Below are 17,223 nucleotides of genomic sequence, written 5' to 3' on the forward strand. Positions count from 1 at the left end.
AAAAAATTACATAATATTTTTAATACCAGTGGGTTAAATAAGCGTGAGTGAGGAGAGAGAGATAAAAAAGACAAGGTCTTAAACCGATATTTTTTCACATTGGTTATTGCATTGTTTAAAGAAAAGCAAGCACATTAAAATATAATAAAACATTTTTACTTAATATCATTTAAGACCTTGATAGTCTCGAGTAAATTTTTAATGAGATTAACAAGCTGTTCTGATTGATGAACTCTGGTCTCTTGTGATAACTGCTGGTTTGCCCAATTAAGCTTATCTACCAGTGTTGTCTGGCAGGTGGCGTATACATCACTTTTAGCAAATAGGGACGGCGGTGGCAATACAGTTTTTGGCCTGGCGCCTGTTTCTTGGTAACCCTGTTCGTCATGTCCTGCCGCCGCTGCTGAATATCTGAAATCTCTGCCATACGAAGCAAATGAGCTTCCTGGCCGTGCTTCTGTGTGTGATTCAACGGCTGCTACTGGTGGTGCTGGGTTTGTGGGAACAGATGACGTCACTAGAGCTGTGGCTGAAAATGGCGTTGACTGGATGGGTTGTCTGTCGCCAGGAGCCGGCACTACGTCAGGATTGCAAGACCTACGAAATAAAAATGCGTACAAATAATGCCTTTATATTTCAATAAAAATAAATTTAGCCAGGAATAATGTGACTCGTAGTTCCAAGAGTCCAAACATCATTGAAAAAACCTTCCTCGAGATCAATAAAAATTCTTTAGTTGACTGTTATTTATAGATATAATATAGGTATCAATTTATCGTTACTTGATTTAATTCTTATCCTTTTATTAACATCAAAAGCTTTCACTAGTAAAATAAATCAAATGACACTTGGGCGTGTAATACACACAAGACAAGATGGATGTTATTATATTGTCTGTAAGCCTTAAGGTGTAAGACAACACATTCAGTAAGGTGTAGGATAAATAGCTAACATGATGACGAAAGAAATTTAGGAAGGCTTATTATTGATATTGTGAGGCAAATCCGAACCCCCCCCCCCCCCCCCTATTAAAAAACTACTTACTCCAGTAGTCTGTTTTGAGTAGTTGAAAATGCAGATTCAGCGATTACTTTTTCAGCTGCCTCAGGATTTAATACTGGATCATCTTTGCTTGTCTCATGACAATCAATCTAATATAATTAATAGACTTACAATATGTCCTTTCATAAAAGTAAACATGTAAATCTATATAAATAAAGGGGACCATGCACGAATGAGACCAAGTGATTCTAAGCACTTTCCAGCATTGAACCTTGGTATTTTTTTTAGTGAATATACTAGGTTTATGTTTAATATAGTTATATCGAGTAAAAAATAAAGTGTCACCAGGTTTTATATGAAAAAAAAACTTTGAAACTATAAGCATTTTTTGATGAAATTTCATCAAATGTTTTGTTGAGTTCAAACTGTTGTTTTAAAAGCTTTGACACAAAAGAATATTATTTTGATGAAAATATATATTTAGTAAAATGGGTGGTTTAATTAAAGTAAGTTTACAGCTCACAGCATTTGATGATTTTTTGCCATGTTATTTTATTTTGTCCTTTGAACTGAAAAAAACATGAAACATGAACCTAGTATAGTTAGTTATTCACTAAAAAACACTCAGGTACAATGCTGGAAGGTGCTTAGAATCACATGGTCTCATTCGTGCATAGTACCTTTTAGTTTTGTGTAAACTGCCACATGATTCCATGATGTGTAAAAACCATCTTTAGCATAATGTTTCTGCTAATCTAATACATTTTAAACTTCTTACAAACAAATGAAAATAAATACCTACCTCTTGACAAGCTACACAATATTTTTGTCCTTGTTTATCCTCAAGCTCAATACTCTGACATTCTGGACAACTGGAGGCAAGCATCTTATATCCCTGAATTTAAAATTTTTATTTTTACATGGTGAAATGGCTTTGATTTGGTTGTTATAGATTATTTTCAGTCGCAGTAAAAACTAGAGATAGCAATCCGAGGCACTTTTTACAAAATCGGATTCGGAATTCTGTCGAAATATAGGCGGATACCTTCTATTTAGGACCTAATCATATGAAACCCTTTTCAGGTTCTAATAGAATATTAATTTAGAAATTTTAAAAATTAGCCAAAAATTTGTTGTCCTTAAACAATTTAAGGAGCTATAGGTATTAATCTTCCACGAAATAAAACAACTTGAAAGGTTCAAGATGTTAGCAAGATCGTAACGGACAAACAAAAAAAACCTACCACATTATTTGATGAACTTACCTTCAATAAATAATCACCAATGCGCTTTGAAATTTTGTCGCTTCTTTCTCTCTTAGCAGCTGAAATATTAGGTTTTTGTTTTTATGCTTTTCTTTAAGAGAAATATTTCCAAAAGATATAGGTACCTATCTCAACTGTGTTTTGTTTATTTAAAGGATTTTTCTATTGAAACTGTAAATAGATTAATTTTAAAAATAAACAGCAAATAGAACTTTCTTCCATGGAAACTTTCTTATGGCAATCTTTCAGTAGAAAAAAAACTCTTTAGTATCTGAAATATTCCTAAAACTTATTAACCTAGAACTTTGAGTTCAGCTTCAGTTGGGGGAACCCAATCATCTTCCTCAAAATCACTCATTTTTCTTCTGCAAAAATATATTTCTAATAATAATCATATAACATAAAATCATTTATTAATCTTATTGTTTAATTAACACTGGTTGGTTCTGAAGGCATTAATGATCATATAAATATTTTTTTCTAAATATGGTGACTAGTAGATAAATAATGTTATATTAAGATTAACAATATAACAACTTTGATAATTCTATTGTAAAATTGATAAATCTTGCATTGTATTCAACCAAGTTATTGCTGTAAAATTAATCTAGCTCTTTTCTCCAATTGTTCAGGATTTCTTCAGCTTTCTTTAAACTGTCATCGTGCTGAAATAGTTAGGTAAGTATTATACTTTTAATAAAAGTAGTATTTATCTGCAAGACATTATTGAATCAATCTTACTGGAAGCTTTGTTAAATTCATATGTCTATGGGCTTCTAGGAGGTAGGAAGGGTTCGGATAGGAAGAGATTGGGGACCTAAATTAGTGTATTTTTTGGTGGGAAGAGTCAATCTAGACAGGGTTGGTAAAAAAAGAGGTTTTTTTTGGTTTAAACCGTTTTTTTTGTTTTAAACCAGTTTTTTTTGTTTTTTTTAATAACATCCAAATTATAGTATTCTAATTTAGTATAAAGTTAATTATATGTATATTTTATATATCTGTATGTCTCTATTTCAATGTGTCTACTGTTGTATGCTATTAGATATAATCACCAAAGTACAAGATTTAAACTATTAAAAGAATTTTATATAGGGTATTTAGGTTTTTGACACTTATTTACTTATTATTTACAAAATAAAAAGATATAACTGGAAAGATAGTCCTTTGTATAAATATTTTTTTAAACCATCCCCAACTTGTTTTTTTGTTTTTTTAAGCTTGGTTTTTTTAATGCCAACCCTGTAGGATAGATCAGCCTTCCTCTTATATTTAGAAAGTTTCTTCAATTGCACTTACTAAAATATAGAAATCTACAATTAAATTAATTTACCTTAATAAAACAGAATCTGATATAGTCCTCGCCAATATATTTATGTGGCTGACTAAAGAATGCAGACGGGGGAATGCCTTGCAGTTTTCTGTTCTTGCTCAACCATTTTACAAACCTATGATAAAATTGCAATATCACTAATACGAGGCTGTTGAGTATCCAAACTACTTATCTTTTCTTACACAACCAAGTGGAATTTGTGTGAATATATTGCGACTGATGAATCGAGTTGCCACGTGGGGCTTAAGCTCTTACAACCGTAACTTAGTACGTTACCCCTAACCTACGATGATGATAACTTAGTAATACTAGTAAGTACCTAAGTCAAGGTATTAAGAAAAAACTTTAATACTAGAGGGTTTCGGATCCGCATTGATTTTTTGCGGATCCGGATCCTTAAAATTTGGTCAGTGCGGATCCGGATCCTTGACAATAAAAATAAAATCACCAAACCTTTCAAAAATATTTATTCTTTAATTCGAAGTCAAAAATACTTTTAATTTTCAAGTCTGACCCTAAACCTCAAAGATTGGCTCTCATCAAGAGAATGTCTGAGATTGTATATAAATTTAGGTGGATTTTTCCATTTTTTCCGCATTTTTTTGAGTCCAAGGATCCGGATCCGGATCCTTGGACTCGAAAATATGCGGATCCTTGCGGATCCGGATCCGAAACCCTGAATACTAGACATCAATATTTGTTGAAAATTAAATGCTTTACGAAATTATTACTTTCATTTGGGATAAAAAATAAATATGTATTAATTTTAATTGGAAGTTGAATATTAAGTAATAGCTTATTTCAAGTGTCAATTATACTTTGATTAAAATATCTCTATGTTGTACCTTTGTACTGTTAAGTGAAATAAAATAACTTAAAATAAAATAAAATATTTCGTTATAATTGCAAGGATTGCATACCAAAATTAGCTTTTTTTTGGGACAATCACTAGTCGGTAACGTGAAGTTCTATCAAGTAATTGGGCAATTATTTCATTGGCTTGTGAATATAAGTTTTAGGCGCATCACTCTACTATAATCATTTACTCCGCTTTCATAAAACTTACCTATAATCTCTCTGTGGATCAGATTCTGAAGACAGATCTATTTTATGAGCAAGGCTACTCCAGTCAGCCATGATAAAATATCCTCCCTCAGGTATGACAGGTTTCATGCCTACATTGTCCAATATTTCAGCGATAAAGTCACGCTTCTGGGCAAGGTCAACAGATATAGATCTACGGAATTATGGCTGTTATTATACGACGCAAAATGCAAAACGCCTGTCAAAGCAATAATGCAAACCTTGATTCTTCACTTTTAATTTTAAATCAATTAACTACTCAATCTCATTTATTCTAAATTTCATAGGACTTATGAATCATTAAATGAAACAGAAACAGGATTAGTTTTTCATGAAAACTCATGCCATTTTGAATGAAGAAAGATAATAAAAAACAGAAAAATACAAATAGCAGCCTTTCCTGAAGTAGCAATCCTGTGAGTCTAGTCTGGTCATCTCCAGTTCAAATGCTCTGGCCACCGCCTCTTGAATTGGAGTAGGACAAGCATACACACAATTCTGATGTACTACCTATACAAAATAATAAGTAAGGTCCTTGTCCTCAAAGGCCTATCGAGCACTAAAATCCCCCTTTCATTTTTGAAACACAAAAACAAATAAGGGGAAAGGAGTTGTTTTTTAACTATGCCTTACCATTGTGGGGAGCCATAACCCTACTGGTACACGCTATAAGTACTCCCTATCAAGAAAAATAATTAAAATCCTTATTTACCTGGCAATTTTTAATCAAATGTTCAGGTCCATACGCCCATCCAAGCTTCCATCCTGTCACAGAAAACGTCTTGCCCGCCGACCCAATTGTGATGGTTCTGTCCCACATGCCCGGGAACTCGGCCACACGAATCATCTTGTGATTATCAAAGACCATATGCTCATAGACATCATCACTGATCATGAGAACATCATGTTCCTGGCAGAGATCACAGATCTCCTGGATTTCCTGGCGGCTGAACACCTTACCCAGAGGATTGTTGGGGTTGTTGAATATGATGGCCTTAGTCTTGGAGTTGAAGACTTGTTTAAGTTCCTCTGGATCTAGCTTCCAATCACCAGAAGAAATTGTTCCATCAGTTTTAGTCTAAAATAAAAAAAGAACTGAATACCTAATTCCACTTGTTCAACTTTGTGGTGGTTTTAATTGCTATAACTAAGTGCTCAAAGCTTGTTTGACTCAAAAGGAAAAGTTTAGCTGAAAAAAAATTATATGTTTAAAAACTTACCGGCTTCAGTGAAATAAACTTTGGAATACCCCCAGCCAGCTTCACCATAGGTTCATAACAATCAAAATAGGGCTCAATAATGATGACCTCATCACCAGGATTCACATGTCCAAGGATAGCAGTGAACAGGGCCTCATAGGCACCGTCGGTTACAAGTACTTCTTTGTTAGGATGTATATCATGGCCAATATTGAGAAGTTTTGAGTAGAGTGCCGCAATTGCGTTTACCAGTCTTGGATGTCCCTAAAATAAGTCCTTATTGCACATTCTTTGAACAAGTATTGCATAAGTAAGGTATATCAACCAAAATTTGTATTCAATTATGTATGACGGTAACAAAGTAAAAACTATTTGCCTCTATCTTTTCCAACAGTCAAAAGCAATCACTATTCTAGCATTGCAATGATAAAGAAGAATATAGCAAAAGGTGTATATTCTGCACAAGATTAATTTTTTTTCCCGTGCTGCAAATTTATTTTTTCCCCTCCTGGTTTTTTCCAGCAAGGAAGGGGATAAAATGGACAAATATTTTCAAAACTCTTTATTTTATTCATATTATCCCCACTCCCACATATTCTTTTAGTTTTTTTTTACCAAAGAGAGAAGAAAAATGGACAAAAAAATGCTTTCAGTTCTCTTAATTTCTACATCCCCTCCCCCCTCAGCCGGGTCAAATTTGCAGAATATACACCCCTGACAGATTAAAGGGGGGGTTTTAATGCAACCATCTGGTAATCAGTGATTAAATGGCACTTAGAATTCGAATTTCGATCAGAAATTTTGCATGAATAATCCTTGGTAGGTCTATTTTCCCTAAATCGAACAAAAAGTTGGAAAAGTAACGGCTAACGGCTGGCGGCTCAGCTGTTTTGCCATTTTATTACTATCTTAAGAGCAAAAAAGTCACGAAACCTATCTTCACATAATACTTTTTCTCACTCAAAAACCTTATCAAACGGTTCTAGCCGGTAGCTGTTGGTACTAGAAATTTAAAAATTGGTTATTGCTATCATTTAACATGAATTAAACCAAAAATATGTTTTAAAAAATTTATTCCTACGTAATTAATGATAAATTTGCCCTGAAAATAGGCAAAAAACGGCTTAGCCGCCAGCCGTTACTTTTCCAACTTTTTGTTCGATTTAGGGAAAATAGACCTACCAAGGATTACTCATGAAAAATTTTAGATAGAAATTCGAATTCTAAGTACCATTTAATCACTGATTACGAGATGGTTGCATTAAAAAAAAACCCCTTAATTAAAGATTTCAAATACTTACAAATCCTCTGGTATATTGATGCATAAACACTGAAGGATCATTTATCACATCTCTAAATTTTTATAGTCTCTCTTTATGTGCTTAAGAAAGTATTTTTACATTTTTTTTATTATTTACATTTTTTTGTTGTAAATTAATATTGCTTAAAAAATAAACATTTTTCTGAAGTCAAAACATGATTAAAATGCTCAAAAACCAAAAGAGAACACTTTCCTAAGACTGTTGATGACATAATCAGGTACAAGATCATCAGGCAACCCCTGGCCCAAGTTCAGAGGCTTGTAATCCAAGGCTAACTGAATGAATTCAACCCTAAACAAAACAGAAAATTTGCTTTATTTGCACGGAGAAGACATTTAATAATTAATTTAATATATAAAACTGACGTTGCATAAACTACCAGACAATTAAGGATTTTTGCTACTAAAGAAACCTTAACAATATTTTATAATTCAGTAAAACTAGTGTAAAGAACCTGCTTTTATAGAGAAGCTTCGAATCTATCCTAATATAGAGGAAAAACTTTTACCAAACATTTTTCTCAAGCCCATGGTATTTGGTCGCCAGATCTAACTTTGAAAGTGCATAGGAAGTGTGTAAACCTAAAACAATTATCTTTTTATTGTAGATTAATTTTTTTCCCAAAAATTTTGTTTCATTTCTTGAAGGGTGTGTATAGGGAAGTCGTTTGGACAGGGGGGGGGGGTATACTAAGGAATCTTTTAAGCTATGGGAAGCTAACTCCAGTTTTTATATTCTATGGGGCCAGTCATTTTTTCACCATCAGGTTTCAGTCAGTCAAAATCAATATTATAAAAAAATTAATTTACAGATGAATGCCGACATCAACTATTAATAATATGACATGTTTTGATTTCATTAGGTATAATTCAAATTACTAGAATAAATGCTGAGTTTTCTTCCATTGAATATCCCTCCAAATTTCAAACCTGTTGACAAAGTTGGAGAAGTAAAATTTTCTCTGGCCAAGCTCCTGCCAATATTCAGTGCTGTGCTACAGCAACGTCTTTGCAGCATTTTTATGTCTGTAAATTATTTTGAGACTAATATTCATTTTACACAAATAAATAACTATTGGTATACAAAGATAAAATATTTTCCATGCAAAAAATACACAATTAGCGTATCATTTTTTAACATTAACAGCATTCCATAATAATAAATAACATGCCTAAGCAATAATATTATTAAGCAACCTAAGTAATAAAATTAATAAGACTAGAGTATGAATAATGAATATATAAATAATTTAATATTACTGAAAGTATTATTAGTAAAAATTTACAAATAAATAAACAACAATTATAATGAAAGATAATTTTTATCTGATGCTTGTTCTGTGTTTAACTTCTTTATTAAAGCCTTTGATTTCCATACCTACAAAATAGTATAAAAATTAAAATTACCAAGACTGATTCCAAAAAAAACATTATTCTTTTATTATTCTTATTATGTGTCTTTGTCAATTAGGGTCTCTATAATAGAAGGGGTATGGAGGGGCAGGAATGTCACCTTAATCCATATTAAGACTTAAAAAAAATAGCCTAAAACCACCAGAGAACCTTTTTGAAGCTTCATTTAAATGTGAAACTGTATCAGTTCAGTGATTAACAAGATCTTAACAGACAAACAAAAAACCTTACCGCTAAAAACTGATAAACATACCTTTATACTAAAATCATCTGATACAGAGACAGCTAACTGTTGATTGATTGGAGAAAAGGCACAAGAACTTACACACTCCTTGTGTTCAAGTTTGGCTACACAACAGTTATAATGCCTAAAAGAAAAGGATTTAAACATACGGTGAACAAAATTTGACCATAAACCATAACTTTATCATTAACATAGGTGCAAAAGGTATAGAATAGCCAGGATACAGAATTGAATATACTTTCTTTTGTAAGACTTAAAGTGAATTATGAAATTTTGGTTTTGCAAAAATATAACTTAAAGAAATAAGCCTGCGACTGTAGCAAAACAAGTAGCGCATCCGCTAGTTGTAGGGTAGCTGATAGATATAAGGAGCAAAGCTTGCATCAAAGAAGAAGAAGTATGCTTACCTGTCCCATATTCTACCAATTCTATCTTCACTGCCACTACAAACCAAATCTGGACCAACATCTATGTAAATGTAGAAGGCATCCATTGAAAAGGTGAAGGCCCTGAAATTAGAATTATGTTACAAAATTTTTTGATACAAAAAATAGATACTAAATGTGTAGGGGGAGTGGGGAGGGGCAATTTTGGTTGGGAGTAAAGGGGGGCAAACACATTTTGTTTACAATAAATAATTAATGTTAAGTGATAAGTCCCTTTTATACTCTTTTCCTTGTCTTCATTGACACGAATTTATAATGAAACAGGCAACTGACTTTAAGATTAAATTATTTTCCAATGTTAATAAGTCATATGTTACCTATGACCAGAAATAACTGTATCTAGGAGGGTGAGAGTCTTGAGGTCAACAATCCTCATCTCAATTTCCTGGGCTATGGCGGGCGGGTCAACTGAGCTAAGTACACAGTTCTCCGGCCACCGGCGCACGTTCACATAGAGCAGCTCCGAGTCAGGGCACAAGCTCATCCCGATGATATGGCCATGCATCTCTATCACTTTGTCAGGACGTCTGGAAAATTTTATCTCATTTTTAAAATGTTTTCATTAATATAATATGTTTTATATTATAGTTAAATTACATCTCAAAAAATATTCTTTATATATCATTATTCAACCCTATTTTGTATATATTAGTCTAATACCTAATCCTTGCGTGCTACTAACCCTGGTTGAGAAATTACCTAATATCAATAAGTTTGTGTGTATTCTGTGGGCCAATCTTGCAGAATCCAAGTTGGTGCGGGGCGAGGGTGTTACAATTCGTCAAAAATACTGCAAATAAATATATAATACCTATTTAGTTAAGAAGATGGTCCATTTCATCAAGTATGCTTTTAAAAAGCACAAAAATACTTTTGTGTTAATGGTGATTAATGATAATTATGATTAACTTCAAAAATTCAAAAGAATCATGTTTCAATAAAAAAAAGTTTTAAGCATACCCAGACAAATTTGATTATCTTTAAGAATTTTGTAACAGTCTGGGTCAGGTATCTGTTCATTTTCATCATCAATCAACATCTCTTCATCCCTAAAATTAAACAATGATTTCAAGTCATAAACGCATTCTTTGTGTTATTCAAAACCAATAAGGTAAAAGTACTTTTTTAAAACTAATTTCAAACAAAGCTAAAAGGTATCTAACTTCAATTTTAACATGGAACTTTCTCTTTATGAATTTTAAGTTTTTTTATATTAATATATAGTTTAGATGACGGTAAGATGTTCCTGAGATCGATTATCTCCAAAAATCAATGTACAATAAACGCTTAACGTTTTTAATATGTTAGTACAAAAATGTAACCGGCAAAAGAAAGCTCACAAATAATCTGAAATATCCATTATCTAGTAGCACACATAAATCACTAAAATGACATATTTAAGCGTGTTTCCTTCAGTTTAGCTTTCCCTGTTCGTGCATAATGGGATCTTAGACTACCATGAACTACACCAGATCCTGTTGTATTAATTTGACCTAAACTAATTTTTTTTTACCTGTCCGACTGAAAGAGGTTTCTGTTGGTAACAATTAGGTAACGCATGTAGAATGAATTTTCTTCCGTAAATAACAAACTAAAATAATAACATAAATTACTTTTAAGTAAGGGAAGTTTAGGAGTACCACGAAGAATTAAGAACTCGGAAGTTAATGCAATGAGCTACATAGAATTATGAAGAACAGTTTATCATACTACTAGTTACATTCTCAGTATTTTGTTCTAAATCCTTATTGTGTGGAATTCTGCCTTTGAAAGCTTATAAAGATTTAAAGTAGAATATTTCAGATATTAAAGCCCTTTCCGTTTCATTATTTCATTTTTCATACCTTAAAATGACATTTTTAATGACTGACGAAGTATGTGGGTTGTCTATGTCCGGTGGTTGGTCAGGATCCACCCCACACATATACAGCACTCCGGCAGGTCCACCAAATACACCAGGCCGATGCATACGTACTAACCTACAAGGCATTTTTAGAAAAAGATTTTTTTTAATACCTATATCATTTAAAATGAAAAAAGTTCATTTCGTATATATTGTAATATTTTCTGAAACTTAAACTAAAAAACCCAAAGAAAAGTGACAAAGATAAGAACTATTCATTAAGACAAAACAACATACATCCTACTACTAAGTTACATAAATTTATCGAAGATTGTCTTATCCCATGGCATCCCTGGCATTAAAGTCTAACCTGCCAGAGAAGAAATGATTTTGTGACACCCAGTCCCCCATAATGTCATATGGATTGTTGGCTACTTTGCAAATCATGGAGTATTTAGAACCTAGAGAAAATACATTTTTTAGTAGCGAAGCTACTCTATAATTCACTTTGTCAGTCCGTCAGTCCGTCCGTCAGTCCGTCAGTCCGTAACGCTATGGGGGAAATGGGATTTACTCAGCCCCTATAAAAGATAGAAAGCTGAAATTTTTTGACAACATTCCCATCATTAAGGAGCACAATTAACTATAAAACATCAATGGCGGTCGGACGGCTTTTTAGCAGGTTTTTGGCTATTTTTTTATTTTCCACATTTTTCCTCATATCTTTGGTGTTTATGGTCCGATTTTCAAAATTTTTTCAGTTAGATATATCAAAATTAAATTTTCCGTCGTTTAGAGACCCAACAATGACGGTCAGACTGCCTTTTTGCAGGTTTTTGGCTATTTTTATATTTTTTACATTTTCCCCCATATCTTTGGTGTTTATTAATCGATTTTCAAACTTTTTTCAGTTAAAGATATCAAAATTAAATTTCCCATCGTTTGAAGAAAACAACAATGACGGTCAGACTGCCTTTTTGCAGGTTTTTGGCTATTTTATATTATTTACATTTTCTCCCATATCTTTGGTGTTTATGGACAGATTTTCAAAATTTGTTCAGTTAAAGATATAAAAATTAAATTTCCGGTCATTTGAAGAATTCAACAATGACGGTCAGACTGCCTTTTTGCAGGTTTTTGGCTATTTTTATATTTTTTACATTTTCCCCCATATCTTTAGTGTTTATTAGGTAATCGATTTTCAAAATTTTTTCAGTTAAAGATATCAAAATTAAATTTCCCGTCGTTTGAAGAAAACAACTATGACCGTCAGTCCCATCCACGAAATTTTGTGCTTCGCTACTTATAGATGTTGTCATCCTTGTTTAACTTAAGTATAGATAGTTTAGAACATTTTTATTATTCATGAATGCATAGGATAAAAAATCAAATACTTAAATATTTTTCAAGTTCTGACTACCAACCTAGAGAAAATATATAAATACTAGGCTAATTTTAACTTTGAATACACAAAATATGTGCTAATCGGATAATAAAATGTGAATGTAGTTAGGACAATAAGAAATATATTAGAAACGCGAAAGATTTGTTAAGGTTACCCTTAATGAATTGAAAAAGATTGATCTTCAAGCAAAACGAAAATATGATGAAAAAATTAAATAAATTGAAGGAAATGATAAAAACTTCAGAACTTTGTTTTCAAAAAGGCATGATTTAAATAAAGAAGTTATAAGGTTTAAAATAGCATTCCGAGAGAAGAAAAGATAAATAAACTCGTTAGTAAATTGACACTTCAATTTTTTCACAGCGATGGAAAGAAATACATACCTTGACATTTAAAAATGGCTATTTCTCCATCCACTTCTGTGCAAACCCCAGAAACCATCAACAAAGAATCGTTGTTATTAAACTTTGTTGACCAAGTGTAAATCCATCCATATCTTGTCATATTTTCCTTATTTAAAAAAAGGATTTTTATTGAGAATTAAATTTCTATAGTTAGCTCAGTTTTTCTTAAGTTTTCATCAACTCAATTTGAAGTTGAATGATTGAGAGGAAAAGAGGATAACATTTACCTATAGAAGTAAAATATAAAAAAAAATACGAAATAACCTACTATTTATCTAATTTTCATCCCTGTAGAGGTATATCAAGTAGTAATAACTTTAATTTACAAATACATGGTCTTCGTTAGATTGTAGAAATACCTTATTTTTTAAAATTATTGGGGAGTACTAACGAAGAAAACTGGATAAATTCGCCACTAAATACATCCTTACTAGGGTTGGGCCGGATATCTGGCCAACGTTTGATATCCGTCAAATTACCAGATATCCGGCCGGATAACCGGCATTAAAAATCAGTCGGATACTCGGCCCAACTCTAATCCTTACCTTAAATTCCAATACAGCGTCTAGCCTTGTGTTTAACCTCCACACGATAAAATATCCATCCTAAAAATATTAATTCTCAGTTTTATGTATAAAGAGTGGCTTAGCTCTCTTAAAATTGGAATTGCAAACTAAAGTTTTATTTGCATCAAGAGTTATCTCAGTTGTATGCTTTAAATCTATGGGTAATTTCGTCAAATTTTTATTGGTTGTTTCAAACTAGCAGTGATCAAAATCAAAATTTGAAAGTAACAACTCTGATCTACTGAAGGGGTAATTTTGTTATCATTATCGGAGTCATATGTACATCAATTTGTCACCCATAGTCTTATCCCACAAAACCTCTTAGCTATGTATGATAAAACTTGAAATGCAAAAACTTAGAAAAGGACAAACACTTCTTAAAGGGAGAAAAAGTGTTAAGACTGATAATGAATATTGCTCCACCAATAAATGTTTTTTTGCCTTAAAGAATACCTTTGAGCTAGTAACAAATCTATCTCCCTCATTCGAGAACGCCACATGCAAAACCTCATTTGTATGCTCGTAAATTTCTTGTGTACACACAGCAGGAACATTATAGTACAGGCGGTAGTACTCGGCCTTCCAGCTGGCACTTCCAGGTTTAATTTTGACCTCCTTGTATTTGATTTTTAAATTTCTACAGAACAATCCTCGCCACAAAGCGTTGCTGTTGCTTATTTGACTCCATCTGATAAATACAAAATTGGGATAAAGATAACAAAAATAATGTGGATGGGGTTAACTGGGGCTTAAAATTTGATTATGATAAAATATACATATAAAATCTAAATACTCGCAGAAAAATTAAAACATCTATGATATTATAAGCCACTGTAATTGAACATTATTTTTTTATAAATCCTCTAAATTATTCATTGATGTAAAACACTAGTACGTATGAAAAACTAATTTCTTATCATGTGTTGAAAAGTTACAATTTTTACCATTTTATTATCTTTCACAAATAAAGTAAACATCAGTGAAAAGCGTAAAAATAAATATATTAAGTTTTTTTTATACCTTTCAAGGTATTATATAGCCGTGCTAAACCGATAAGCCCTAATTAAAATTATTAGAAGCGTTGTAATCGTTCTATCGACTTCAAACTTAGCAAGGATTCTTATAGAGCAATTTGAACAGCTTAGCAACTCAATAATCATTAGGTAAACAGAGTGTCGTGTGTCCTTTTTAGTCCGGTGATTTCTAGGACGATTAAGAGACAATGTTATCAGTAAAGAATTCAGGCTATTTGCATAGAATATTATTTTATATTTTTTAAGAAAAGGATTCCTAAGACAATTGTTTCCAAATATATCAATAAAAATACTTTACCTGGTACAAGTAGAAGCTACAGCTGCAATGTCAGCCAAGGAACAATATGACAAAATCCGGATTAGAACTGGCTCAGGAATATCTTCCCATAACAACAAATGGCCGCCCATATTTTTAAATGAAATTTTTATCGTTTCATTTTTTCAATTATAGTTCAATTGATCAAATCAAAATATCGCTGTAAAATTTGGATATTATTTAATGAATTTAATTTATTTTCTTTATTTCAAACTCGTTAGATCAACATACGATGATACGTTTCGTAATAAAATTTTATTTTTGTTTAAATCTTTCTGCTACAGAATGTTAATAGAAATAGCGGCAAATGCGCGTTATTTTGAAAATATTATTGATTGATTGCATAATACAAAAATCCCTCATTTTTACTGTTTTTTTTAAAGCGAAGTTTATCTATAATTAGGGTCGGTCCGTAAAGGTTAGCCATTTTCGTTCATTTAGACATAATTAAATTGTCCTGTCGATTTTAAACTTTGCATGATTAGGTACGATTTTATTAAATAATTCGTGATGGGGTTTTGTATCTAAAATATCAGACAAATTGGTTTCATTATAATTTTTTTGTTAGGTGGATAATTCGGAGTCAAACGGGAAAACATATTTCAGCTAATGAGACTATAATTACAAGGATAGGTATGCCGTCAGACGGCCAGCAGTATACTAGAGACGTTGGAACATAACATAAATGCGGATGCTTAGGTTAAGTTAAGTTAGGATTGTTCTGCCAACAACTCGTCTCAAGGGCTAAATGCACGTTTCTTAAAGGTCAATAATTCAAATTTATTTTTTTGTCTTTGTCGATAAATGTAAAGTTCTTTGTTTTTAGAATCGAAGGTTACACCTATCACGAGGATCATGACTAACAAATCCAGGAATACAACGCAGAGAACTCCAGCAAATTTATTTTCATGTTGTCCACCAGGTTTGGATAAGTTTTTTCTTTTTTTTATACTAATATATTTATTATATATTTTAGCGGTTATTTTTTCTTGTCGATTTCTTTTGTTATTTACCAAACTAGATTTAAACCTTTCATTGAGCTGCAAAATCCTTTACTATAAGATATACCATTAGGGTTCAGCGGTTAGCGAGATATTAAGTTACAGACTCACATACTGTTACTTTTGTAACCTTAAACCTCCCAGGACCCACATGTCCAATACAACTATCTAATCAAAGGGGTAGTTTCACAAAATGCATTTGAACTTAATTTAGTGAACCGCATATTTATTCCTAGTTAATGGGTTAAACTACATTTATATGGCATATTTTTGACATAAATTCAATTTTCTACCACATAGTTTTTAAATATCTAGACTTGAAAATTGTCTTTTTGTGATATACGCAATTTAAAAAGACGATTTTCAAGTCTTGATATTAATTAAAAACTACGTGGTAGAAAATTGAAATTCCTTCCAAAATATGCCATATAAATGTAGTTTAACCATTTAACCAGGATAAAATATGCGGTTCACTAAATTAAGTTTAAATGCATTTCGTGAAACTACCCCTTTAAATTATTTACTAAAGTTCTGGAGCAAGAAGTTGTATGTGCAGCCCGCCATTTACATGCTGTTTTCTTTTACCTGCATCTGCAACACATTTGTCATAATAGGACGCGGATACTAATAACACTTTCGGAAACTAAAATTCAGTACATCACTTGATATGATTTACATCTTCAACGAGGATAACATCCACAGTGAAGGTCAACAAATGGATTTATACCCAATATTAATTTGAAAGCGTCAACGTTTGCTAGGGTTCTTTTATTTAGCTTTGCTTTTAGCGTTGTTGTTACCCTTGTTACTACGTGTTTTAAGTTTTGGTATAAAATCTACTGTGTAATTTTAAGTCTTTACGTACCGTGCAGTGTGAGGAAGGGAGGTTGCGGGTGTGACACTTTTTAAAGTAAAATCTTTATATTTCGGTAATACTCTATTATTCACTAGCGGCTACGCCCTTAGAGGCCTGTCTAGGGGCACTTAAGGAGGAGAGAGTCAAATTTAATAACCCAATTTCTTATTTGAGATTTAAAAAGAAAAAGTAAAAAAAAAATTAGGGGGGTGGGCGAAATTTTTTTTGGAGGGTGTCCCCCCAATCATGAAAATAATTATAAACCTTCCCGGAACCTATGAGAAGCTACCCTGTTAAGGAGAACCTGATCGGTTCAGCGGTTAGCGAGATCCTTCGGTACAGACACACAGACATCCTGTTACTTTAGTATAAGGATTTGATTTAATATTTAAAATTTGTTGATTCCTACGTAATTAATGATGAATTTACCCTGAAATAGGCAAAAAAAACGGCTCAACGGCTGAGCCGCCAGCCGTTACTTTTCCAACTTTTTGT

At 32.3% G+C, this 17,223-nt stretch overlaps 3 protein-coding genes across 3 annotated transcripts; all 3 read right to left on the bottom strand.

The window, feature by feature from the left end:
• Positions 1–2,668, bottom strand: LOC145317211 (protein ZNRD2-like). Its single transcript, XM_080158186.1, has 5 exons — positions 2,565–2,668; positions 2,268–2,326; positions 1,805–1,897; positions 1,045–1,151; positions 1–597 (listed from the first exon to the last, which is right to left on the bottom strand). Exons 1-5 carry the CDS (start codon positions 2,623–2,625, stop codon positions 156–158), a joined length of 762 nt encoding a protein of 253 aa, XP_080014312.1. The 5' UTR covers positions 2,626–2,668; the 3' UTR covers positions 1–155.
• Positions 2,625–8,284, bottom strand: Kyat (Kynurenine aminotransferase). Its single transcript, XM_080158185.1, has 10 exons — positions 8,131–8,284; positions 7,710–7,782; positions 7,394–7,492; positions 7,181–7,232; positions 5,901–6,143; positions 5,393–5,758; positions 5,081–5,190; positions 4,664–4,834; positions 3,598–3,712; positions 2,625–2,932 (listed from the first exon to the last, which is right to left on the bottom strand). The coding sequence occupies exons 1-10, from the start codon at positions 8,216–8,218 to the stop codon at positions 2,870–2,872; spliced, it is 1,380 nt and encodes a 459-aa protein (XP_080014311.1). The 5' UTR covers positions 8,219–8,284; the 3' UTR covers positions 2,625–2,869.
• Positions 8,218–15,173, bottom strand: LOC145317209 (F-box/WD repeat-containing protein 5-like). The gene is made up of 13 exons (XM_080158184.1): positions 14,854–15,173; positions 13,975–14,209; positions 13,501–13,560; positions 12,935–13,061; positions 11,517–11,607; positions 11,148–11,282; positions 10,817–10,894; positions 10,264–10,352; positions 10,003–10,093; positions 9,621–9,830; positions 9,265–9,366; positions 8,867–8,981; positions 8,218–8,578 (listed from the first exon to the last, which is right to left on the bottom strand). Exons 1-13 carry the CDS (start codon positions 14,961–14,963, stop codon positions 8,504–8,506), a joined length of 1,518 nt encoding a protein of 505 aa, XP_080014310.1. The 5' UTR covers positions 14,964–15,173; the 3' UTR covers positions 8,218–8,503.
• Positions 15,174–17,223: the final 2,050 nt, after the last annotated feature.

Source organism: Acartia tonsa, chromosome 4 (genome assembly GCF_053477335.1).
Source record: "Acartia tonsa isolate MP-2025a chromosome 4, ASM5347733v1, whole genome shotgun sequence".
NCBI lineage: Eukaryota > Metazoa > Arthropoda > Copepoda > Calanoida > Acartiidae > Acartia > Acartia tonsa.